General features: G+C 53.3%; 3 protein-coding genes across 4 annotated transcripts in view; 1 reads left to right on the top strand and 2 right to left on the bottom strand.

Moving 5' to 3' along the window:
* Positions 1 to 785: 785 nt before the first annotated feature.
* On the top strand, positions 786 to 20608 carry LOC122377893 (smoothened homolog). Of its 2 annotated transcripts, XM_043358455.1 has the most exons (18): positions 786 to 829; positions 7216 to 7343; positions 9452 to 9876; positions 10820 to 10942; positions 11356 to 11460; positions 11714 to 11923; positions 12270 to 12439; positions 12764 to 12885; positions 13169 to 13279; positions 13647 to 13772; positions 14709 to 14895; positions 15211 to 15411; positions 15751 to 15893; positions 16294 to 16516; positions 16836 to 17082; positions 17491 to 17602; positions 18465 to 18597; positions 18913 to 20608. In XM_043358455.1, the coding sequence occupies exons 3-18, from the start codon at positions 9457 to 9459 to the stop codon at positions 19445 to 19447; spliced, it is 3168 nt and encodes a 1055-aa protein (XP_043214390.1). In that variant the 5' UTR covers positions 786 to 829; positions 7216 to 7343; positions 9452 to 9456; the 3' UTR covers positions 19448 to 20608. The 2 variants fall into 2 exon arrangements, with proteins under 2 accessions (XP_043214390.1, XP_043214391.1); XM_043358456.1 differs by lacking the exons at positions 786 to 829; positions 7216 to 7343 and adding an exon at positions 7051 to 7073.
* Positions 1677 to 5574, bottom strand: LOC122377865. Its single transcript, XM_043358381.1, has 4 exons — positions 5086 to 5574; positions 3815 to 4822; positions 3471 to 3634; positions 1677 to 1698 (listed from the first exon to the last, which is right to left on the bottom strand). Exons 1-4 carry the CDS (start codon positions 5572 to 5574, stop codon positions 1677 to 1679), a joined length of 1683 nt encoding a protein of 560 aa, XP_043214316.1.
* Positions 20609 to 20788: 180 nt separating the features above from the next.
* The window catches only part of LOC122377868 (enoyl-[acyl-carrier-protein] reductase, mitochondrial-like), a 51178-nt gene continuing 47227 nt past the window's right edge, over positions 20789 to 24739 (bottom strand). The window contains exons 5-6 of the mRNA XM_043358384.1: positions 22375 to 22668; positions 20789 to 21276 (exon numbers count right to left, since the gene is read on the bottom strand). Coding sequence (XP_043214319.1) covers positions 21153 to 21276; positions 22375 to 22668 — 418 coding nt within the window. The 3' untranslated portion in view covers positions 20789 to 21152. The remainder of the gene's footprint in view (positions 21277 to 22374; positions 22669 to 24739) is intronic.

Genomic DNA, 24739 nt, shown 5'->3' on the forward strand with positions numbered 1-24739 from the left:
TTTCGGAATCAGCGCATCGAGGAGGCCCTGTATACCAATTTTCAGCCAAATCGAAAGACCCCGCCGTTTCCCGTTAAAATGTTAATAACGGTGCAAAATGCCAACCCAAAGAGGTACATTTTCAGAATCAGCGCATCGAGGAGGTTCTGTATACCGATTTTTGGCCAAATCGAAAGACCCCGCCGTTTCCCGTTAAAATGTTAATTGGCCGTTAACTCGTTAACGGTGCAAAATACCACCCCAAAGAGGTATGTACATTTTCGGAATCAGCGCATCGAGGAGGCCCTGTATACCGATTTTTAGCCAAATCGAAAGACCCCACCGTTTCCCGTTAAAATGTCAATTGGCCGTTAACTCGTTAACGGTGCAAAATACCACCCCAAAGAGGTACATTTTCGGAATCAGCGCATCGAGAAGGCCCTATATAGCAATTTTGAGCCAAATTGAAACACCCCGAAATATGCTGCTGTGAGGCTGATATTCGTTGCTGCTGAATTGACAGACGTGTATTATTTCATCCATGCCTTTTTGTTTCTGGTGGTAGCCTTACTAGCTAACATTATTGCATGCCTTTTAGGAAGTTGGACGCAAGTATAGGGCCTTGGACGCAAGAGCCAAGCTGCTACGCGCCCTATCCCAAAACAACAACAACAACGCATACCTTTTAGGCGAAATAAAGGTAAATATATTTTTGAGCAGTGGTTTAGTAGTAAATCTTCCGTACGCGCCACTTACGTATCAAGGGTATCTGTTATTGTCGCGTCTTGAGAAACAAATTGGATGAGCCCGACATTTTTAGATTTTGACGCTGCTTGTGAATTTGAAAAGAATTTAAAACATGGGCGTAGGAACCTCACGAAAAGTGGGGGGGCCAGCGAAACTTCAATGTCACTTTGTGGCAGTGTTGCCGTCCTGGTACTATAGTACCAGATCAGGTACTTTTTCGACCTTTCTGGTACGGTGGTACGCCTAAACGAAATCTGGTACTTTTTCGACGAAATGCATTTTTTGGCACTTAAATATTTGTTTCAATCTAAGTAAAAAAACAAAACAATTATTTTAGTCAGGAGGGATGGTGTTTTTAACTTTCTCATAATTTGTTGTGCATCAGATTCGGAATTATTAATAACTATTCCTGTTGTGTGCTTGCCAGAAGTAAACAAGAGGAAAATTCGCGCGCCACGCCGGCTGCCAAGGACGGTCCGCCGGCTGCAGGCTGAGGCAGTTGTGTCCAAGGCAATATAAGATGTTGTGTCATGAGTTGGGAATTGACCGGGCCCAAATGCAACGATTTGTGGTGGCTCCTACAAGCTGAGATACCAATAACCAATAGTTGGGAATTGTAGTTGTATTTAAACTCGCACAGAAAATAAACCGACTTTGCAAAAACACCGCTCGGCGGCCGCCCCGCGCCGCTCCCTCCCGCGCTCGCTCTCGCCGACACTGCCCGCTGATACATTTTCCACAACAAATCCCAGCCGCACGAGATAACTCGCACGCGCGCCGTGCACCGGACGCGCCTCCGCACAGCGGCAACTACACCTCCCCCTGATCCTGAGGATCATTTACATCCCTCACAGAAACATCCTTGCGGAGGACGGCGGGTGCGCTGACTTCGCCGAGGAGCCACGGCAGGAGGCTCCGGCGCTGGAGCGTCGCATAACTCCGGCCCCTGCTCAACTGGAGCCGGCTGGAGGACTGGGAGAGACGGGGGATCCATCACGTAGATGGGGTCGTCCGCGTCAATTTCAGCACATGGGGGCGGCTCACTATTTCTGCGCCGCAAATCCCTGACGTGTCGTGGCATACCGTCCACATCGACAACCTGCGGAGAGACCACCGCCGTGACGGTACCCCGGCGGGACGGCTCCGTGCAGCGCGTCCCACGGCGGCGCACCCACACCGCGTCTCCGACTGTGTATGGGCCCGTCTCCACCGCAGGGAGCTCCCGCGCCCCGGCCCCACCGTCCGCGGCCGTCCCTGGCGGAGCAGCCGGCAACCGCACACAGTCACTCGGCTCGTACCTGTACACGCCACAAAACGGGGCGCTGGCCACCGCCTCGCCGTCACGCGGCGTCACATTATACAAGTGCACCGCCTCGGCGATATCACACCGTTTCCGGGCGGCGATCACTTTCACTGTCCGGTGGCAGCGCTCGATAACACCGTTCCCGCTCGGTGCATGAGCCGCCCGGAACCTCACCGCCACTCCCCAGCGCGCGGCGAGCACGGCAAACGGTCGGCCGCGGAACACAGGATCGTTATCACACAACAGCTCCGCCGGAGCTCCTCGATCAAAAAATATCTCCTCCAGCCGCTGAATAACGCACACACTGTCCTGCCGTCGCAGCGGCCGCCATACAGTGAACCGCGACGGCCCGCAGTCGATTACACTGAGGTACGGATGGCCCCCATAATGAGTTATATCAATGGCCAGTCTGTGCCACGTCTGTGGTACACCCAACGACCCGTGTCGCCACTTTACTGGAGCCGGGTCGATCGCTCGACAGACATCACAATTTGTCACCACGGCGCGTACCTGGTCTCTCGAGACGCGGCCGATACATCGGCGAGCAAAATACAAAGTCCGTCGGACGCCCGGATGACCAGCTCGCTCGTGCACTTCAGCCACGCTCTCTGCACCGTCGAGGCTCGCGTTTACAGCGTTCGGCTCGTCCGCTGTGGCCGCGCTTACTGCCGACGGTTCACCCACCGCGGCTGCGCTCACTGCCGGCTCGCCCGCGGCAGCTACTCCCACTGCCGACAGCCCGCCCGCTGCGGCCGCGCTCACTGCCGACGGCTCGTCCGATGCAGCCGCGCTCACAGCGGCCGCGCTCACTGCCGACGGCTCGCCCGCTGCAGCCGCGCTCACAGCGGCTGCGCTCACTGCCGACGGCTCGCCCGCTGCAGCCGCACTCACAGCGGCTGCGCTCACTGCCGACGGCTCGCCCGCTGCAGCCGCGCTCACAGCGGCTGCGCTCACTGCCGACGGCTCATCCGATGCAGCCGCGCTCACAGCCGCCGCGCTCACAGCCGCCGCGCTCACTGCCGACGGCTCGTCCGATGCAGCCGCGCTCACAGCGGCCGCGCTCACTGCCGACGGCTCGCCAGCCGCGCTCACGGCTGCCGCGCTCACTGTCGACGTCAGATCGTCTCGGAGCCACTCCCTGGGTACTCGAGTCAGTGCGTCAGCGCGATTATCCGCCGATCGAACGAGCGCCACGGTCAGACGGAGCTCCAGCTCGATGACCAGCTGACGGATAATCGCCACACGCCGTCGGATGAGCAGCTCACCGCTGGCTTTAGTACGGAGGCGCGCGCGGCCACTGATCGCGTCGTCGATCCACCGCTTCACCGTCACCGAGTCGGTTCGGAGATTGATTCTCCGTGCGCCCCACGCAACAGCCAAGTTAATGCCTCGAATAGCGGCATCGAGTTCGGCCATATTTATGTGTACAGCGTCGTCTCGCCTGAGCCAGCATGCGTCCTCGATCACCTCACCGTCTGTGTTCTCCAGGACCACTCCGGTGGCCAGCGAGCTGGCGTCTGTCCAGGCGACCACCTCGTCCCCGTCGACACACCACACGCCACGGGCCGGGTCGTCACTGGCGAGGCGACTCGCGATACAGTCCATCTGCACGCGCAGCGCGGCGTCATCAGTGATGTCGTCCCATCCGCGCGTCAGCTCATTTACACGCCGCTTAAGCCATGCGACCGCGGGTCGAAGCCACCCACACACTGGTACGTGGGCCACTAGCTGTCCGCACCACGCGAACACAGATCGGCGAGTCACACGTTCTGGCGGCGCGCTCACGGCATTGTCCCGCTTCCACCGCAGCTGCCCGTTCTCCTCGTGCACCCGCAGGCCCAGGAGCCGCGCTCCACTGGCCGCCCGCTCCGGCGGCTTACAGTCCAGCCCAAACTGCGCGAAATGCGCCACCACGCGCTCGGCACTGACAATGTCCTCATTTACAAGGAGATCGTCCACATATGGGAGGACGGCACGCCCGATGTCGGGGTCCTGATCGAGCACAGCACGCACGACAGCCTTCATCACGAGGGGCGCGATATTCAAACCAAAACCTAGGCGGGTCAAGCAGAATCGCTGCCCCCGCACCATCACCGTCTGAAACGGCCAGAGTCGCTCCTCCAGGTGCAGCTGGAGGTAGGCACGCTTTAGGTCCACGACCGCCACATTTGCGCCGTGCCGGCGCCACTTGCGGAGCTGTTCCGCGCACACGTCGCTGTCAGCTGTGTGAGCCTGCACAAAGTCATTCAGTTCCCGGTAGTCCAGTACCGGTCGAACTTTCCCGCGATTGCGCTGCTCCACAGCCATTAGCGGCACCAACCCTTTCGGCGGCCCCTGCCGCCGCTCGTCATACGGCACGAGCCACTCCCGCTCTATCCAGTCGTCAAGTTCTGTCTCGAACTCGTGACGAGCGGCGGGCGGCACAGCATACTGCGGCACAGCGTTCGTGAGGCACTGGGGTCCGATCCCATCGGACCATTTCCATGCAACCGACCACTTCCGGGCAGCCGCGTTGAACTGCACCCGGAAGTCCGGCGTCTCAATGTCTGGCGGCGCACGACACACTGCTCCACAGAACCGCACCACAGAGGGGGACAGCACCGTCACGCCCCCGAGAGCCGAGATGCCGCTGACCCCGAGCACCATGTCCACGCCGAGCGGCCGCTCCTCCACCACCAGCGTTTCAAGTGCGGCACGATGGCCCGTCGGCGCCTCGACCGTTACACTGCCAATGCCGCTGCATTTCAGGTCGTCGCCGCTGATCGTGGTGACGCGCACCACCCGTCGTCTCCACTGCGCACAGAATGGCGCGTAGATGATGGTGTCGGTGCTCCCGGTGTCGATGAGGACCGTGCACTCTCGTCCGTCCACGTGCAGGCGTGTAATCGGCAGCGCACCGCTCACTGTCGCGCAGGAGAGAACGGCGGTGCTGACCCGTCCCCTCCGGCCCCGTTTTCCGACCGACGCGGACATCTCGCAGCGATATGACCGGGCTCTCCGCAGGTCCAGCATCTCAGCGGACGCGGCACGCGCGGAGGCCGTCCACGCGTCGGCACCGGCGGCTGGCCGGGACCAGGCGCCGCAGGTGGGTGGCTAGCCGGCGGCGGCACATTCCGACGCGCCGCTGCTGCTGCTGCGGAGAGCCGCTCGTCGGTCAGTACAGCGCGAGCGCGCGCCAGCACCGACGACAGGTCCAGTCCATCTGCCCGGCAGCCAGCACGGATCATCTGCCGGACGCTGTCCGGCAGGCCTGCCACGAATGCGCATACCAGCGCTCGCTCCGGCACTCCTCCGAACAGTGCCGCCAGCCGGCGAAGGTCAGCGAGGAATACGTCCGCCGACTCTCCTGGCATCAGTCGCCGAGCGGCGAACGCTTCATAGGCGGCGTACTCATCGAGAGCAAACGCCGCCTGGAGGGCGTCTCTCACGGCCGTCAGCGAGCAGCGACTGGCCGCCGGCAGCTGGGACCATACGTGGAAAGCACCGCCAGCGAGGCGCAGAGGAATCACAGTCTCGGCGGCCACTCCCCTCAGCTGACACAGCATCTCAGCACGCGCCAGCCAGCTGACCACATCTTCGGTCCCGTCAAACTCCGGTATCAGCCGCGCATCAAAAGGTGCCGACGGTACCGCGACCACAGGCTGTGAGACGGGTGCCGAGTCTGACACACCACCATCACCAACCGGCACCGGCGCTGTCACCGGTCGCGGGACGATTGTCGGGGCCACTGCACTTGCCATCACCGGAACCTGGTCCAATGACACTGTCACGTTCGTCGCCATAATGCCGAAATAGCTTGTATTTAAACTCGCACAGAAAATAAACCGACTTTGCAAAAACACCGCTCGGCGGCCGCCCCGCGCCGCTCCCTCCCGCGCTCGCTCTCGCCGACACTGCCCGCTGATACATTTTCCACAACAAATCCCAGCCGCACGAGATAACTCGCACGCGCGCCGTGCACCGGACGCGCCTCCGCACAGCGGCAACTACAGTAGTTGTATTGTGAACAGTGAAATGTGAGTTCCGTCGACGGTCGAAGGGCTAGAGGCTAGTTTGAATCCGTGTCCTAAAATTGTGCGATTTCGTTGGAAAACTAATGACACCCAACAAATAATTTTCCATTCTCACTGGCATATTACTGTGGCAATTTCCGGATTCTAGGTGCATGCTAGGATTCTGGTTGCAATCGCCAGTCTCAACTGGAGTGCCCCCTCTCGAAGGCAGGATTTCGATTTCTCTATTTTAAAGGGACCCTCCCACCTTCAAAAAAGTTAATGAATTGGCATGAAAGTGATGTCGCTCGGTTCAGAAAGAGCAAAAACGATTATCTACCAAATTTCATCGAAAAATATTCACGGGTTTTCAAGATATTAGACTTTTACCTTTGTTTACTTTTTGGGATCTCCGCTGTTCCTAGCGACTTTATTTGAAAGTGCGGCATTTGTTGCGCGCGAAGCAGCATATACCACCGCGTGCTACCAAACGTTTTAGTAAAATATTTAAAAATCGTTAGATCTCCGCTGACGTCATCAGATTCCCGTAATGGTTAAGAGATAGGGACCACGCTGGTCCCACCCTGCAAGTAAAGGGAAGAAATTTCTTGAACACCATAAAGCTGCGGGGGTTGCGACCAGGATAAATGGTGGTTTCTGAGCCTGGCCGCAAACTTGGCTATCTCAACTCAAAACTAATGTTAAGGTGGGAGGGTCCCTTTAAGGTCAATTTTAAGTAGGTATAGGTACAATTCAGGAGCTTTCAGAAGAGCGTCTTTCTGCCTTTCAAGGGGCGAAGTGGGGAGACGAATGGGTCGAACTACTGGGTCAAATGAGTCATAAATTACTTGCTGGCATGAACATACCGAAATTTTGGCTATTTTTAAAGTACTGAATTAATAACAATTTGGCCTATTACGATCTGGTACGGTACGCAGCCAGAAACAGCCAATCTGGTACGATTTGGATGCGATCCTGGTACGGTGTAAAATCTGGCCGCGGCAACACTGCTTTGTGGGAGCCCCAATACCCCTATGAAGAAATTCTTTGCAGTTTTGTGCTCATCTCACCTTGCTGAATCATTTCCTGCTCTTAGTTTTGTATTTAAATAAAAAAATAAAGATTTTACTTTAAAAATGGCTAAAAAGTCGGGGGGCCATGGCCCCCCCGGCCCCCCCTGTTCCTACGCCTATGATTTAAAATATTTGTTGTTATATTAAATTCATTTGCACGAGTGCTCCATGTTTTATTTTCCACTGGCATGCTCCATCGGAACTCTTAGAGCATAATATCGGGGAAGGAATCTTAAAAATCAGCACCAGGTAATGGTACCTATGGCTTATGCCGATGTCTGAACTCCAACTATTAGTTGTTATTTCAAAGCATACCAATGCTCAGAAATATCTGATGTACGGAAGACTGCCTCACTCGCTCACTTATGATTCCATGACCTATACCAAGCAATGCTGATGCCTCTTTAATGCTGATGCTGATGACTCTTTAGTGCCTTGGCTGATGCCTTAATTCACACCATAACAAGCAGGGCTGCGGAGTCTGAGTCGGAGTAGGTCGGAGTCGACAGTTGTGACCGGAGTCGGAGTCGATTTTAGAAGTCGGAGTCGGAGTCACCGAAAATCTGTCGACTCCGCAGCCCTGCTAGGTCTGCGGAGTCGGGAGTTGGAGTCGGTCGGAGTCGACAATTCTGCCTGGAGTCGGAGTCGGAGCTGGTTTTTTAAAGCCGGAGTCGGAGTCGCCGAAAATCCATCGACTCTGCAGCCCTGATAACAAGTGCAGGAATTCGTGGAATAAAACACGGAAGAAGAGAACACAGGCAAATGTGAAGGCGAAGTCCGAGTAGATAAAAACAATCTGACCCGACCTAACCTTACCTACCTATTAACTTACTACCTGTCTACCTGACAGCCTACAACCTACATACCTACAACCTACCAACCTACTACTTACCAACCTACTACCTACCAACCTAGGTAGGTACGTCCTACAACATATGAATGTACACTATCTACCAAGTCCAAGCGACCAACCTACAACCTACCAACTTACATACCACTTTGACTTCATACCATTTAACTTCATACCAGAACACCAACACACTATTTTGGTTCATGGAAAAGTGATATGATCACATGAGAAATGCTATTTGAAAATGCCGGTAAAATGCCTTTGGGCAAAGAACGAGCGAGCAGGAGAGTGACCCTGCACATGCGAAAGGACGGTGTGCCGAATTTGAAGGCAATCGACCCAGCCATTCCCCAGATCTGGAAGCGGCACCCTGCACGTGCGCATGTGCAAACTGGGTCCAAATTGACTTGCACAGCTTTCTACCAACCGGTTCATAACTGCTTACTCAATTTGAGCGCAATCGATCCAGCCATTCTCGGGATCTGGAAACGCCCCCCTGCACGTGCGCACGTGCAGTAGCACTATAACCGTAACACATGGGAATATATATTCCCTCGTGGGTGCCTACCTGCACGCCAAGTTTCAGCGAGATCGACCCAGTAATTTCAGAGTAATTGTAATGGGAACAAATTTGACACCTCTTTTTATTGCATTTTGCACGTGCAGTGGGGGTGATCCACATGCATCGGGAGTATCCGATGTTTGATAGAAGAGGTGCATCTACCCTACAAAAAATATCGCAAGTCACTCACCCAAGCAGTTACCGAGATATAGACCTGACCTACCAAAAGCGCTAATTCTGTAGAATTTCTTGAACACCATTAGCTTTTCACGTGGCACTTATAATGAGAGTTTAAAGCTGCCTCCAAGGGCACTGGCTCATAGCTCATCCATTGCCTACTGTAATGAATACTCAGGTCACCAGGGTGCTTACCTGCTTGTACTTACACCTTGCTTAGCAGAATCTTGAGTTGAATCACAAATTCAAGTGCTAATTAGTTTTTGTCTTTAAAGCTATCAAAATCAGAGCTCAATTGCTTCTAATTAGTTTTTTCATAGTCATGATAGCTCATTGCATGTCTCAAACATTTAAAATATGATACCTTGCCTGAGGGTTTTTAAATTTAAAGACCCCACATACTTGGAGTTTCATCTGTCCATGGCTCATTGAGCTCATCTGTCAACCAAAATTTCAACCCAATAAGAGTTTCAACCAGTTCTTGATATTTCTTGCTGCATTGACCCTAACAGACAGTAACACTAAGTTTGAATGTTAACACTCTCTGAAGAATAAGTGAACAAAGTACAAACCATTTGAAATATCAAAAAGGTTTCCAATCCTCAACAAAAGGAAACATGAACTATTGTGCACTGTCGTTGGATACATTCTGTTTCCATGAAGAATTTGTTTGTTTTGTGGCGTTAGGCCCTTTCAGTCTATGTGAAGAATTTATGTAATTCGACTTGTAAGCATTAGTGATTGCTAACGTTTTTTTTCTGTCGCCAGGTGCCATGTCGGTGCCGGGGCTGCTGCGGGTGACGCTGGCGGTCGCCCTGACGGCGGCCGTGGCCGTGCACGGCGACAGTGACGTCACCGTTCCCGTGACGCCTCCGACGTCGGAGGTCTCTGAGGAGCCCGGCGACGGCGGCGAGTGGCCTCCGGCTGGCACCGAGCCGGCGCTGCCGCCCAGCGGCCAGCCGCCGCAGTCCTACTTCGAACGGCTGCCGCTGGAGGGCAGGCCGTTCGGCCAGCTGGACGGCTTCTCCCCGCGCCAGGGCCCTCCGCTACGTACTTGCCACAGGCCAGCCGTGTGCCAGCCTCTACGCCACGGCGCTGGCCACGGCTACGGCGCCACGTGCCTGGGCACGGCGCTCCGGTTCGCCAGCACCTCGCTCAACCTGACTGACTTCAGCTCGCAGGAGAGCCTCAAGGTGCGTGCGTGCGGATGCTGGTGTCAGAGGGGACAAGTGTGAGGTCACACCGTTCCATGCTTCTATCCTCAGGATACGGAAATCCTTCTCCTCCACGCCGCAACCCCCCTCCGGGCTGGACAGGCAACTTTATCTCATGCGGACTGCTCCCTTGGAGCGGCACCGCTGCTTCCGAGGGAGCGCACCCCGTAGCCGGGTGCAGTGAGTACCTTGGGGCTGGTCGGCCTGTCCTTCGGGATGGGCTCAGCCCCGGTGACTCACTAGGGTGCCTGCCCAGACCAATGTCTCCCCCTAATTCCTATCATCCTTCCGGCTCTGAAATGGTCTAATTGGACCGAAAGGGCCTAACCCAACAAAACTTAAGTGTGAGGTCACCCGTTCCTTCGTTTTCATCCTCAGGACATTCAAATCCTCCTCCACGCCGCAACCTCTGGTCCGGGCTGGACAGGCAACTTTACCCCATGCGGGTGGCTCCCATTGGAGCGCACCGCAGCTCCTAAGGGAGCACACCCATAGCCGGGTGTAGTGAGTGCTGGGGGGGGGGGGGGCGGTAGGAGGGGGCTGGGCGGCCTTTCCAACTGGATGGGCTCAGCCCCGGCGACTCACTAGGGTGCCTCCTCAGACCAAAGTCTCCCCCTAATTCCTGTTAATCCTCCCAGCTCTGCATTGGTCTCAATGGACCAAAAGGGCCTAACCCAACAAAACAAAAACAAAGTGTGAGGCGTTTCAATTCAACGGATATGTGTAGCTTTACAACGTACTGTGAAGTAGGTAGTTAAGCATTTAGTTACAACTTGATGCTGCTAGCACTATTCACAAGGTTTTGCTTCATTACTGATCTGTAACTAAGTAATCTCATTAATATTCAAATAGTAGCTACTGTGTTAAAGCTGGACCATGTGATATCGTTTTACTCATGCGACATGCATTGTTTATATTTCAGGAGGACCTGAGCAGATGGGAAGCCTTGCAGCATATTCCAAAATGTTGGAGTGTCATTCAGCCTTTTCTTTGTGCAGTCTACATGCCAAAGTGTGAAAATGATTCGGTGGAACTTCCCTCTCTGGTAAGAAAATTATCTGTTCTTGCATCTCTGGAAATGTGGCTGATTTTCATCCAGTAGCTTGTGACATTGTTGAATGCAACATGTTGTTCGCTGTATCCTTACCTTCTTTGTTGCCGTGGAAACTAGGAAAGGTTGTCATCAGTGTTATCCGAAATTGTAATATTAAAATTTCGTGTATCGAAATTGCTGATGGTTAGCATCATCGTTCAAAATTTGCGTCGTATTCGACGCCAAGTATACAATGGCTATTTGATCGATCTAGTTTGCTGTCTTCTGTACCCATGTATGGACATCTTTTGACCAAGGCAGTAAGCATTTCTCGGCCATGCGTCGCATGCACACCTTGCTAGAGTTAACTTCAAACCATCGTGAATGTGAATGTCTGACGATCTTTCGCTCCGCCTCTCCCACAGGAAATGTGTCAGAAGGTCCGGGGCCCGTGTAGGTTCGCGGAAGCCTTGTTCGGATGGCCCGCCTTTCTGGAGTGCGACGAGGCACGCTTTCCGTCAAAATGCAGAGTAAGCACCGTCTTATATAGCCGCATGTTTGTGGTAGTAAATGAGTTCGCTGTAAATGATGTTTCGAATTACTTCCTGTCAGTTCATCTCTTGGTTTGTAAATGGAACTGTCAAGAAGGCCGGAAGACGGTATTTTGCCATAGCCACCTCATTCGGTGTATATACAGTCATCTCATTATTTTCTTTGACTCTTATGACTTCCATTCTGGATATGTGACACACCATTTTGACCCGTTTCTCTCCCTGTTCCCAGAACTCCATGCAGGACCTCAAGTTCAACACGACCACCTCGTGCCTGTCGCCGCTGGTTCCCACCAAGAACAAGTTGGCCTTCTATCCGACGGTGGAGGGCTGCGCGCCGCCCTGTCAGGGTCTGCTCTACTCGACCCAGGAGCGGCACGAGGTGCATCGCTTCATCCACGTGTTCGGCGGACTCAGCTTCGCGCTCACACTGCTCACCGTGGTACGTGGGGAAGACGTCCGTGAGATATATTTTGTGGGATAGACAGGGCCAGGTTTGGCGATGTTTATACGTGATAAGTATAATATGCATTCATTAACTGCAGGTAACGTCATGCCTCGTTAGCTGTTAGTGGCTGTTTTTTTAAGGGCCTTTTATAGGATTTTTCTCCCCGAAGGAAAAATGGCTATTTCATAGTGGCTTTCTCTGGAGATGACAATATTTTCGAAGCATTCCCTTTTGCTTTGCATTAATGATGGCTGGCGTGCTCAGTTTTTTTTTAATACAAATGACGTTTCTGGTGTTCGATAGTTTCCCTCAGACATCCCCCTTTCCCGCTCTTTCACAGCTGACGCACATCATCGACTGGCGTTCGTTCAGCAAGTACGCCGCCAACCGCTGCATCTTCTACATCAACTTCAGCCTGTGTCTGGCCATCCTGGGCTTCCTGGTGCAGTTTCTGGACGAGTCGCGCGACACGGTCGTCTGCCACAGGGACGGCACGCTGCGCGGACCGGGGTCAGTGACGCCCAGGGACGGAGTGTTGACTGTGGAGGAGGGGAATGCAGTAAATTGGGTGACTGTAAGCACGATGGTACGGGAGGGGACACCAATGGCCGGGAGGGTCGCCGAAGCTGGATATGGATGAATTATGAGTCTCTACAGCCTTCCGCAGCTGAGCTTCTAAGATTCATGGCGATGAAAACAATGTTCGATAAATTTGTGTTCGACGAGATGTCACATTAAATGCACCTACCTATAATCGCCGACATTATCTTTCTTATGAGGCTTCAGTAGAATGCATCCATGATGCCCCATGTTTCTCCGCCGTACCTGTGTCAGGTCGGAGGAGTCAGCCACCCCGTGTACGGCGGTGTTCATCCTCATCTACTACCCGGTGATCGCCGCCTTCTGCTGGTTCGTCATGCTCACATTCTCCTGGAACATCACATTCAAAACGTTTGGTGAGTGTTGTAACTGCAGACCTACTCTAATTCTGAAAGGGAATGATAATGTCAGTCTCCAGCTTCAATTCCAGATGGCCTTGTCGGTTTTAGCTCTTGCTATACTTAATGCGATTTTACACAGGTACAAATAGCGAAGCTCGATTTTGCTTTGCTGCTTTATATCTGATAATTTTTGCTTACTTATTGAGTTGTGTTCAACGACAGCCAACAGCAGCTGCCTAGTGTCCACTGTAGCCACCCATCCCACTGCATCACGTACCATCTCGATGCCTCTTCACAGGCCAATCTCGTGAGATCCAGGAGCGTCTGGACTCGATGACGTCCTACTTCCACCTGATCTCGTGGTCGGTGCCGCTGATCCTCACCACGGCAGCGCTGGCCACCTCCGACGGTGAGAGTCAGCACGGGGTGGAGCATTGAACGAGGGAGGGTCGGGGTTTATTGTTGGCAAGGGGTGTGGCTACCAGATTGCATGGAATGAGATTGTTTCTTTGTCGTATCTGGTAATGGAGACTGACCACTTCAAAGTTCAATCAATGCAACAGTTAGAATGTAGATAATAATGAGTTGGCCTAGACAAATATACTTGATATTACAATTTTCAAGTTCTACATTTCGGTTGCTAAAGCCGGTTCGATGCCTGTTGGCCTCCGACTGTTGTTTTGGCCCAACTATATTCATTTATGATGCTCTGTGTCTCGGCCCTGTGCCTTCCGCTCCATTCGTTTTTCACACTGCTTGTCCGTCATGTCTGGCAGTGGTGGACAGCAACTACATCTACGGCGTGTGCTTCGTCGGCTTCGGCAGCTGGCGGTACCGGCTCGGCTTTGTGCTGATGCCGGCGCTGGCGGCCACGCTTATCGGAGGGTTCTTCCTCATCAGAAGTGCGTAACGGGCGTTTATTACCCTTCCGGGTTGGAGTAGCCGGTACTGAAGACTCAATGTGGGACTGTTGCATGGTTAGAATAAGCTGCATTAGTGGTATTCTTGGAGCAGACTGGGACTTATTTTGTTGCTTTGTAGAGAGACGTTTGTGCATGGGTACGTCTTTTATTAACGATTTCTTTGCAGCCTGTTTACTCATTGAGCATTGGTTTCAGTCTATTTTTCGCATGTCAGCCACACATAAAATATAATTGTTATTGCTGAATTCTTATCACCCAACTTCTAACGGTTTGCTTTGCAACTTTAACGGCCGCAATTTCTCGCATAGCTTTGTTCGCTCTTCATTGATAAACGTGCGTCAATGTTGCGGGTGTTTGGTACTAACAACCTACCTAAGCTGCTTGAAACTTCGAGTAGTGACTCTTAGTAGGATAGCAATAATTATATTACCGCCTTGTAACTAACCGAGTGATAAAATGGCATTGGCGTTGTACTAACCGCAATCCTCTCTTTGCACGCCTTTGGACCAGGAAACACATGAAGACGGTAAGTCATAGCAGAGATTTACACTCATGACGCTGCTGAATGATCCTGCATTTGAATGAAGAAGTTTGTATGTTGCGTCTATTGTTGAATGTGTCAACACGAAAGACGTCCATAGCGTGGGCAATTTACTATGTTTCCGATGAAACTATTATGTGAGATGTGCAATGCGTATTTCGATTCAAGTATTGTATCGTTTACTAAAGATTTGTTTTCTTTATTGATTGTTTGCAATGCAATGTAAAGTGGGTGAGCCATGGAACTACTAAATTAGAATACACACTGATTTTTTGTTATGCATTTTCCACGAATTTAGATTCGGGAGACGCCGCCCAGCCCGGCTATCTCCCTCTACTCCCCTATTCTAACCCCACTACCGTCGGCGAACGCAGGCGTGCATTTCCTGGTACGTCAGAAGCCGGAAAAGTCTGAGAAGAAGCGTGTGGTGAACACCAGTATCGCCCGGCTGTGTGTGTGCGGCCTGCTGCTGGTGACCGCACTGGCTGTCAGCGTGGCGTGCCACGTACTGGAGTACGGCGGGCGGGAGCGGCAAGAGGAGGACGTCAGGGACTTTTTGCTGTGAGTGCAGTCGCGCCGTTGGGGAAGGCATGAGTTGTTCAATTAAGTACGAGCTTAGATATTTCGATCAGCAATGGGCAAGGGTGGTTGTGCTGCAACAACTTCCCTGTCCTCTCGATATTGATGATTCTGTAAAAGTGGCGTTTTTAGAGTTGCTGGTGTGATTGGTTCTAGTTGTATCAAACTTATAAAAGCTCATATTTTTTTTTTTTGTCTTGGTAGTGCACAGTGCACACCATCTACCGTGATCTATGCAATCCCATCCCGTCTTCTGGTCCCGTCCTGTAGTCCGTCTCTGATCGTCTCCGTCCGCAGGTGTCAGGCGAACACCACGTACCGCCGGTACGACGACTACAGCTACGGCTATCGCTCCCAGCCGGCCTGCCAGGTGACGCAGCGGCCCGCGCCGGTCGTCATCAAGGTCCACGTGTTCTGCCTGTTCGCCGTGGGCATCGTGTTCTCCAGCTGGGTCTGGAGGAGGTCCACGCTGAGGTCCTGGAACAGGTTCTACCGACGGTGAGTAGGGGAAGGAGTTGGGCTTGCCTGGTGTGGGTGGTTAGAGCTGTCAGTTGTCATGTTTTAGGGTTTTGGGTAAATGATCTTTTGAAGTATTGCGACGTTTTAGCAATTATTTGCCTTGTCGAATCCATCTTGAAAGCAACGCTCGACGCTTTTTTGTCAGCAACTAGTTGTCTAGTATGTAAACTTCGTATCATCAAGTGAGCTTATTTTGCGTAACTTAATCATCACATCATTCCGATGTCATCCGCTCGGATCTAGCTGAATCATTGTCGGCTGTCTCATTGCAGCTATAAGTCAGATGAACTGTCTCTGACCGCACTCGTCTCGTTTTAGCGTGGTCGGTAAGCCCGAGGACCGGCCGGTGCGTCGTATCCGCAAGCACCAGGTGATCGCCCAGGCCTGGTCCAAACGCTACGAGCTGGCCCAGAACGGACGCATCTCCCTCAGCTTCCACAGCACGCACTCGGATCCTGTCGGTGAGTGTAACGATAGCTCTGCGTTAAGTCGACTGATATAAACTCGAGTCTGGTGTAATGATAGCTCACGGATAAGTCTTGTCCGAGAGTTTTCATTCGACAATGCCCAATTGTTTACCCTCATGGCCGGCGTATCTGTGTCTGTTGCCATCACCTTCTGTTTGGTGTATTCTCGTTCGACGTTTTGTCATATGCCGTGTTGGTAGTTTTGGATGCCTAGCGGATTATGGCCCTAACATCGGTCGAATGACCCAGAGTACACTTACGCTCAACCACTCCATGACATTACGAACAATTTGCAGCGAGCCGGTATGCTTGCAATTCTATGTCTAGCGGGCCGATGGTAGACTGCATCCTGTGCCCCAGGTAGTTCTCTGACCCCCACCCTGTCCCCGCTCAGGTATGTACCTGGGCCTGAACAGCGGCACCTCCGACTCGCCGTCGTCGTCGTTTTTCGCGGCCATCCCGAGTCTGATGGAGCGGCGCGGCGCCCTGATCGGCTCCACGTCGTCGGCACTGGGTCTCAGTCGAAACTCGGACGGATCGCTGTACAGTCTGTACAGCAGGGCGAGCCGACATAGTAGATACAGCAGGACCAGTCGACACAGCCGGTACAGCAGGAGGTATGTACTGCAGAGTACACACAGTCGGTACAGTAGGAGGTACGTAGTGGCACAAAAGATGACAAATGCTACCATAACACTGCAGAGTACAGTACATAATTACTACTCTCTGGTGACCCTTTTCATCTATTTCCCCTGCAGTTAGATGCATTTCCCTGCATTTCTCACCAACAGCTGACCCTTATTCGTTGCCCCCAGCTCGCAAACTTCCGTACCATTCCATTCGTAGCTCCAAGTATTTGTGGGTTGTGTCTCACCAACTAACCCTCGCTCGTGCCCTCCACTGTCACCAACTGACCCCCGTTTCTCTCCCCTGCAGACTATCTCACGACTCGGACATGTCCCGTCGCCACTCGCTCGACTCGACCCGCTCGCTGTACCGCTCAGAGGCGGACCGGGTGGTGGCACTGCTCGGCGGCAGGCGGCGCGGCCGGCGCAGGGCGCTGGCCGACGTCCGTCGCGCCGGACGGCTCTCCACCCGTCTGGCCGTCGGTCGCAGTGACTCGACCCTCAGCAGACGCAGCAGCAGCGTGCTGTCCCAGGCCAGCAGCAGTATTAGCTCGCAGGTGAGTGCCGTGTCGGTGGGTGGAGGGCTTTGGTAATGTGGACTGTTTCAAATCGCCAGGTCTCGCTGATGAGGGAGGTAGAATCGGACAGTGTGGGACTATACATAGCTGTACGGTGCGTGTATGTCGATAATAAATGTTTCATTTGTCGTGGAGGAGTCCGGCGGAGTGAAGAACGATCCAAGTGATTTAGACATACTTCGTTCTCGCGATAAATGTGTTCGACTGGACCAGCTTTTCATGGCATACGTAAATTCGCTTGCCAGATGGCAGCTGCTCTATCAATTGATGTGTGTACTGTGTTTGTTGTCTGCGCCTTTTGAACATGTCTGTCTTATCTGCATGCAGACAGCTGGGGTCCATTTGGCACATCTCCTTCTAACTGCCACTCCTCCCGCGTCCCGTCAGCTGCTGGGCGCCATGGCGCTGACCAAACACATGAAGTCGAGTCGCTCAGGCCGGTCGGGCCGGGCCGAGCCGCGCCGTACCAGGAGGGGCACCGGCGTCCCAGCAGCCATCGGTAAGAAGTGAACCCTCTACGTGACCGCCCTAACTATGTCACTTTGATTGCATTCAAGGGACCTACGTCCTACCTGTTTCGTTACCAACCTATGTCACCTCTCTTGACAGGATGATTGCCCTGCAACTGTCCATAAGACCGACCTGCCTGTGTAGTGTGTCTAGTGTCTCCTTGCCCAGTCCACACATATGCATTCTCTGACCGACCACCGTTTTGTCCACTCCTCGAAGCTGATTGTGACGAGTAGCAGGACGACAGCTGGTTAAGACAATTAATCGTTTTTTTTCTGTAGCTGCAAGATTATCAACGCCCTGACAGCCAGTTGCTTTCTGCTTTGGGATGGGGTGGTAAATGCGCAATTTGTGCTCATGTGCGCGTCATTGTCGGTGTCGCCCAATTGATTTATTATGAACGATGACATCGCAGAAATCTTAATGACAGTGGGATTGTGCTATAACTGCTATGAGACAGCGACCTCTATTCACGAATGCGATTTGGCCTGAGTTGCAGATGATGAATATCCGCTAATTGTGCTGAGAGCAACTGTGTCGCAATTTTGTTGTATTGTGCTAGAACTCATTTGGCCTGGCGTTCTCAATTAGGTGTTGCACATCAAAACGTCTACACGATGCATTCATTGCCTTTCAACTGTCAAACCTGCATGAAAATTAACCATCGTTGAAGCATAATCAAAGTCCGCTGAATGTTCCGAATGCTCTGAGATATCATTCTTAAGTTTTTCTATTTCGGTGGTTCTCCCTCGCGCTCTGTATTATTTCTGGTCTGTCACCCTGTCTTGTGTCCAGCTCCACTGTCCGCCCGAGCAGCTCATCTGACTCCCTCTCCTCCCCGTCGTCCGCAGGCCTGGAGCCGGAGAGCGGCGGCTCCGCACAGACTCAGGGCGGCCGAGATAACGCCAGCTATATCGACTCGGAGCAGGAGGAGGTGTGGGCCGGCCGTGCCCGACACCACTCGCACGAAGAGGATGGACGCAGGTCAGTGTGGGAGCTGGATATGGTGCGGTCTGTGAGACTGTGCGGGTGGAAGGGCTGGGGAGGGGCCTGGGAAGAGGGAAAGAGAATGAGATTGTTAAGTGTTCAGGCGACTGGAATTCAGGCCTGAGCTGGTTCAGTGATTGTCTAGAGCTGGTAATTGTAGGTAGTGTTTTGGGGCGGAATGCCACATGAAAAGTAGCTGGTAATTTACCTGCAAATTATTGACTAGCATCATCTGCTGCTTCATCTTTGCCACCCCCTGTTCTGTAGCTGTATTGCCGTCCGTTGACACGCCTCTCCCTCATGCCCGTTCAGGTCGGCGGCCTCCAGTAAGCGGGCGGCCAGCCGGCAGAGCCGCGGCCAGTCGTCCAACGTCTCCTCCGGCTCCTCCATCATCAACCTCCGTCAGCGGCTGCTCGGCGACGTGGTGGACTTTGCCCGCGCGCGCCGCAAGCAGCCAGCCTCGGCACGCGATGCGTCTCCGCCCTGGACGGAGGCGGCCATCGAGCTGACCAAGCTGCCCGGGGGCAGCGAGGCAGAGCGGGACAACCAGGCGCTGGTCAGCGTGGCCGTGCAGACGACGCCGTCCGAGCGCCGCAGAGCGCCCGGCGGCGCCGAGCCGCGCGGCAGCCTGACGCTGCACAACGACCTGCGACAGGCCGGCTCCCCGCCGCCGCCCGAGCGGCTCAACAACGGTCGCCGCAGCCCGTACACCAAGAACGCCCAGCGGCTCTCGCTGCCGCGAGATACTGACGCGGAGGAGGGGAAACGGAACGCCAGTCCGCGGTCGGCCGAGGGGGACGATGTGTCGCTGGAGTCGCCGGCCACGCCGCAGCCAGAGATGGTGTGATGAAGGACGGACGGAAAGATATCGCATCTTTCTGGACAGACATATCGAACTGGATCGGACGGAAGAGTGGTTTGATGGAAGGATAGTGGTGCAGGCAAGCCGCTGGGATGACCAGATTGTGCCAAGTGAAGCTATGATGGCTGATTTAGATCTCGGAAATGCTCGAGCTTGTACTACTCACATGAGACTGGTTTTTGACCATTTTGTTCTCAGAAAGTGGCTGCTGATTTAAATTTCATTTCGTAACAAAGTTCGTTCAGAGCTGCACGTTTCTTGTTCAATCGTTGAAGAAGGATTCAGCTTGACCGAAGGACAAGTGAGGGAGGCAGGGGCGCCATTGCCATGTCCTGTTTGATACATTCGGATCTCGCTTTTTTACGCAAGAGAACTAAAACATGCGCTGCATCGTGAAGACTGAACGATGAATCAGTAACGGGTTGTGTGTGCCTTAGTATTTCCCTACTCCGTGTTGGGACTTGGGGTCGGGGACAGTTTTCAGCTATCAATGGTGTATCATACGAGATGAGGGACGTTGTGACTGACAGGTGGGTACTTTATTTTGGGGACAGTGAGAGATAGGTTCACAAGTTCAAACATGCATAGGGGAGGAGTTCTGATGGCTTGGGCAATCCGCTTGAGAGTGGTAATTACGTGAGGGACTTGTAGAGACGCGAAAGTGACAGTTTGGGTGGATGATTTTCTGGCGACGTGTTTTGATCTCACCGAACCGACGACGGTGCCCGCTCTGATCGGAAGCCACTGGTGTCTCGGAGCGGCCGGCTGGGCTGAGAAGGCCGCTGGGGACGACAAGAAGGCACGATATTGATATTACTGGGGAACAAAGTGCTGCTTACCCAATATGACTTTGTGGAAAACGAGTTGTCAGCATTGTCCGGAGTCGAGATCGGTGCAACATTGTTGTTCCGGGCAACAATTGAGGGTGAAGTGTTTGATACTGTTGTGACATGCGGCTTGATGTTCTGTAGTGTTGTTCGCCGAGGTTGGTTCGTTTTCCATGCGTCTGATGTCTCGACATTTGTGCGACTTGAAGACTGGAACAGATTCTTCACCGTCGCAGAGCACATGAAAGTGTCGTGATGTTCTGTTCCTTGCTGATGATTAGAACGAGCCTTAGCACTCAATATACTCTTTTGTACATATGCAAATGTTTCAATGAAGTAAAAACATCGTTAAATGCAGGATCCGCTATCGCCGCCCGCCAATCGAGTCGTCTGAGGAATGGCCGAGGTCTCCGTTGTTCGGGAGGGGGCGAGCCAGGCGAGCTAGACCACTACACTATCGCTTAAGTCCTCCACCATCGTCACAAACTATGTAAAACAGCTTACAACATGCATGGATCGTTTATTTCATACCGCTTCACAAAATACTGCCTCAAAACTGCCGGGTGACATGACACTCAGTGACGCATGACCGCGCTGCATTCACCTTATAAAAACGAAATACAATATGCGGCTGGGAAAATACCAACCAAACGCTTCAAAACAAAGACAACTTCTCCCGATAGCGCCTCACAAGAGCACCATTTCATCGCGAATCGCTCCAGTCCAATATCGCACCGGTGACTCGCACAGCAGTATCACGGGGCGCCATCTCTGGGCACGAATCTAACCTCAAGTTCGGGCTCAGCCGCTGGGCGGCAGCATCACAGGTCAGCGGGCCGTCGCGTGGTTTGCTCGGGGCGGCGCTACACCTTCAGGTCACGGTCGAAGATCAGGATCTGTTTGGCGCCGACTCGGCCTCCGCCGGGCATGGTGCGTCGGACCGCCTCTCGCCAGTCGTCGATGTGGACTAGCTCGTGTCGCGGGGCTCTGCGGCAGGCGGAAGGGCACTTTTCAATGCACCGGTCAGCTAGGTGGGAGGATAAACGGGAGTGGCACTGATCGGGGATAATCAGGGGACACAGGCATGTCATGGAGTGATGTGTCAAGCGTGGACCGACGGATCAGTCAAGGGGACGAACATAGGCTAGTCATGGGGAGATAGAACGAGCAAGTCAAGAAAGGAGGGGGGGGGGGGGAGAGGCTCAGGTCACCGGCACAATGATGGAGCCCGATCAAGGACGAGGAAAATCGGAGACACGGTTCTGCAACGAAAAGAGTACCATGACCTTCATTCGATGCAGCAGCGGTATGTCGCGAGGCAAGGCGGACAAAAAATACTCCTGCAAAACCCCACTAACACAAAACAAAAGCGGCCAGGGACAGAGCCACCGTGCTACGCGAAACACAAACAATCCCAGGCACGGAACGACCAAAAACAAACATTGCTCACGCTACCGTCTCACGCAATCCACGGTCTTACATATCACAAAGTAGGCGAATGAGTGGAATAGTGGCGACAGTCGTCAGAATAACCGAGTGTTTATGTCTGGCGAGCCGCGTCTGCTCAAATCACCCGCCGGGATGACTGAAGTCCGTCTACACTCTACAGCGAGCCATCGGAATATGCTGTTGCGTCATGAGAAATGATGGCCACTTCCTGCTACCGACCCCCATCCCCATCCGCCAGTATTCAGCCATTAGAGGGAGAGAGAACCGACGGCCGACAACGGCGGTTGCGTCAGAAACCCCACGCCAGACGGCGCGTCCCTACTCCCCTCACGACGCGACGGTTAGTATTCATTTAGAGTCCTTCACCCAATAAATACACCGCCGATCCCGGGGCTCGCCAGGGTCAACAACCTTGACAGATGGCTGCGAGTTGAAAGATCAACTAATGTCGAATCTAGATGAACGTCGAAAAAACGCCACGAACCCCCGTATTTCATAAAGCTTCCAGGGTATTTCAAAATAATTGTACAGGCTGTAACGAAACGCATCCATTCACCAATCCCAGTGTCCATCAAACAACCCACAGTAACACCGAACCACTATTCCCAACCCTAGCCCTTCACTCTCGGTACTCACTTGAAGTATCCCTGATCGCAGAGCGTCTGCATCTCATCCAGCATCTCCCACCGCGCTCTGGACACGCTGTGGGTGCGCGTCCAGTGCGTCATCCAGAACCCTCGGATCCGCAGGTCACTGAAGATGAGTTGCGCCGTGGGGACGGTGAGTGGAGCCCGGCTCATGGCGCCATAGGTGACCAATGTGCCGCTGGGCGCCAGCTGGCGCGCCACTTCTGTCGCCGACGCGCCACCGACGCAGTTGAGTCCCAGCCGCGGCCGCGGTAGCTCGCCCGATTTGAACAGCTGCGTGGTCCTGGGGACAGACGTGGGCGGGTCGAGGGTCGGTACAGGTGGGGTGATGATAGACACAGAGAACAGGGCGAATATACGGCGACAGGCGCGGGCGGGGTGAGGGTCGGTACATGTGGGGTGATGATCGACACAGAGAACAGGGCGAATATACAGCGCACCGTGATTGAGAAGAGTCAGACGAGAGCTAAGCACTGGCACATGGACAGCGACCGAGGCTTGATGCATTTCCTGTAACACAGCTCGACGTCAGGCAAACATGCAAATTTTTCCAAGAAAAGGCTTCATTTGGCTTCGAAAAAGATACGTAAAGTTCCACATCTTCATTATCTGGGAGACATATTGTCAAACAACAAGCAGTCAACAAACCCCGTGCCGCTACAGTCCAAACGTCATTAGTCATCACAACTTGCGAAACAACCGACAGAGGCCATCTCCACCAACTAATACATGCAACGGTCCCTCGTTGGCACTTCATCCATCCATACTCTCCCGTGCAGTCCCCGAATATAGCCTCAATGCCGACAGACTTCCTTGGTGTTCCGGCAGCTTCGCATTCGCACTTCATCAGCACTGGCAGACAGCGAAATATCTCCCTAATTAGTCACCACTGCGCCATTACTGTTAGAGGTATGTACAGTGGGTCTATTTAAGATCTCCAGAGCCACCACGTGGCGCTACGGTCGGGGTAGGGCGAGTCCAAATCCCGAGGGAAGTGAGGTCACCGGTCATTGTGGGGGAAGGAGGGAGGGGGAGTGACGCGGTATCACGGGCCATGGGGCGTGCGTAGCGCCGGGAGTGGGCCGCCCAGGGCCGCCCGCCACTGCGCCGAGGCTGAGGGGAGGGGATGATGGTTGCGGGTGCGTTCACTCCGGTATGGTGGTATCCTGTTCATGTGGAACCGGCAAGAACGCGACTGAAGGGAATCATTATCTCAAACAAACGCGCAAGCCAGAGGCAGCGTCAGTTCCAGCCAAAATGTTGAACAATGATAATTGAAATCTAGGACGTATTCATAGCATGCAACTTTTCAGTCGATAGTTGCATGATGCTTTTCATGATGCATGATGAGGCTTTTCTAAACTGTTATTTGAGTTAGATATTTTTAATTTGGCACGTTCAGTTTTGGTGGGTTTTATCGGGTCGAAAAGAATCAGAAAAGAAAAAAGAGTTGAAATGGCTCCAGACAAATGACCAAAAAATATTTTCCTAAAAAATGAAACTTAGCTAAACGTTTATAAGCGATAATTTTGACTTTTGGGGAGGATATTAGGGAATTAGATATTGGGGAAAGATGTCATCGTGCTTAGCTGTTTTGCAGTAGAAGGAAAGGTTTTGGTTGTGTCTAGATAAAACCAGACCCGGGAGTGGGGCTCGAACTCACGACATCGCGTTCAGCTCACAGGTTACCCAACCTCAACGCTACGAGCACCTATCGCCCTTCGCAGCTTGCTCAGTGTTTCGGCTAAAGTTCGGCCAAAGTGTCTGACGTCTGTCAATGTCACGAGGCGAACCCCCAAGGTAAATGTCCGTCCCGGTAGCTCGGTCGGTAGAGCGTTGGACTCCATGTGCCATGTGGTGAAGGCGCACGTCCCGGTTGCAAAAGTCCGGGTTCGAAACACGACGTGTGCTTGATGTTTTTTAGTCTCCTGACGGGTATGGTTGTGGTTGGTGGCAGGCCGCTGCCAGGCGAAGTCAGTGAGGGGACCGGCCGTGCGCGGCTATGTGCGCAGTGCGCACGTTAAAATTTGGACTCTAAACCATAGACCATTTTGCCATAGACTAAACCTCAAAACCATAGTCTGCAATAGACCAGGAATTGCTTGATCGGAGGGTAGATGGCAGGGTCAACGCTTAACAAGCTCAGCTTAGCGGGGACTCCGTCCTTGTGATTCCTTCCATTCAAAAGGTTCGGGCCAAATTTATCTAAAAAAGGGGGAGCCGAACCAGGTTGGGCCGAGTTGAACCAGGCTGGACCGGGGTCATACATGCAATCATGGTCAGACAAAACAGAAGTTAATTTCGGGTCAAATATTTGTATTAACTGATCTTACTGTTTTTTAGCGCCTTACACG

This window comes from Amphibalanus amphitrite, unplaced genomic scaffold (genome assembly GCF_019059575.1).
Source record: "Amphibalanus amphitrite isolate SeventyFive unplaced genomic scaffold, NRLGWU_Aamphi_draft 000052F_arrow, whole genome shotgun sequence".
Lineage (NCBI taxonomy): Eukaryota > Metazoa > Arthropoda > Thecostraca > Balanomorpha > Balanidae > Amphibalanus > Amphibalanus amphitrite.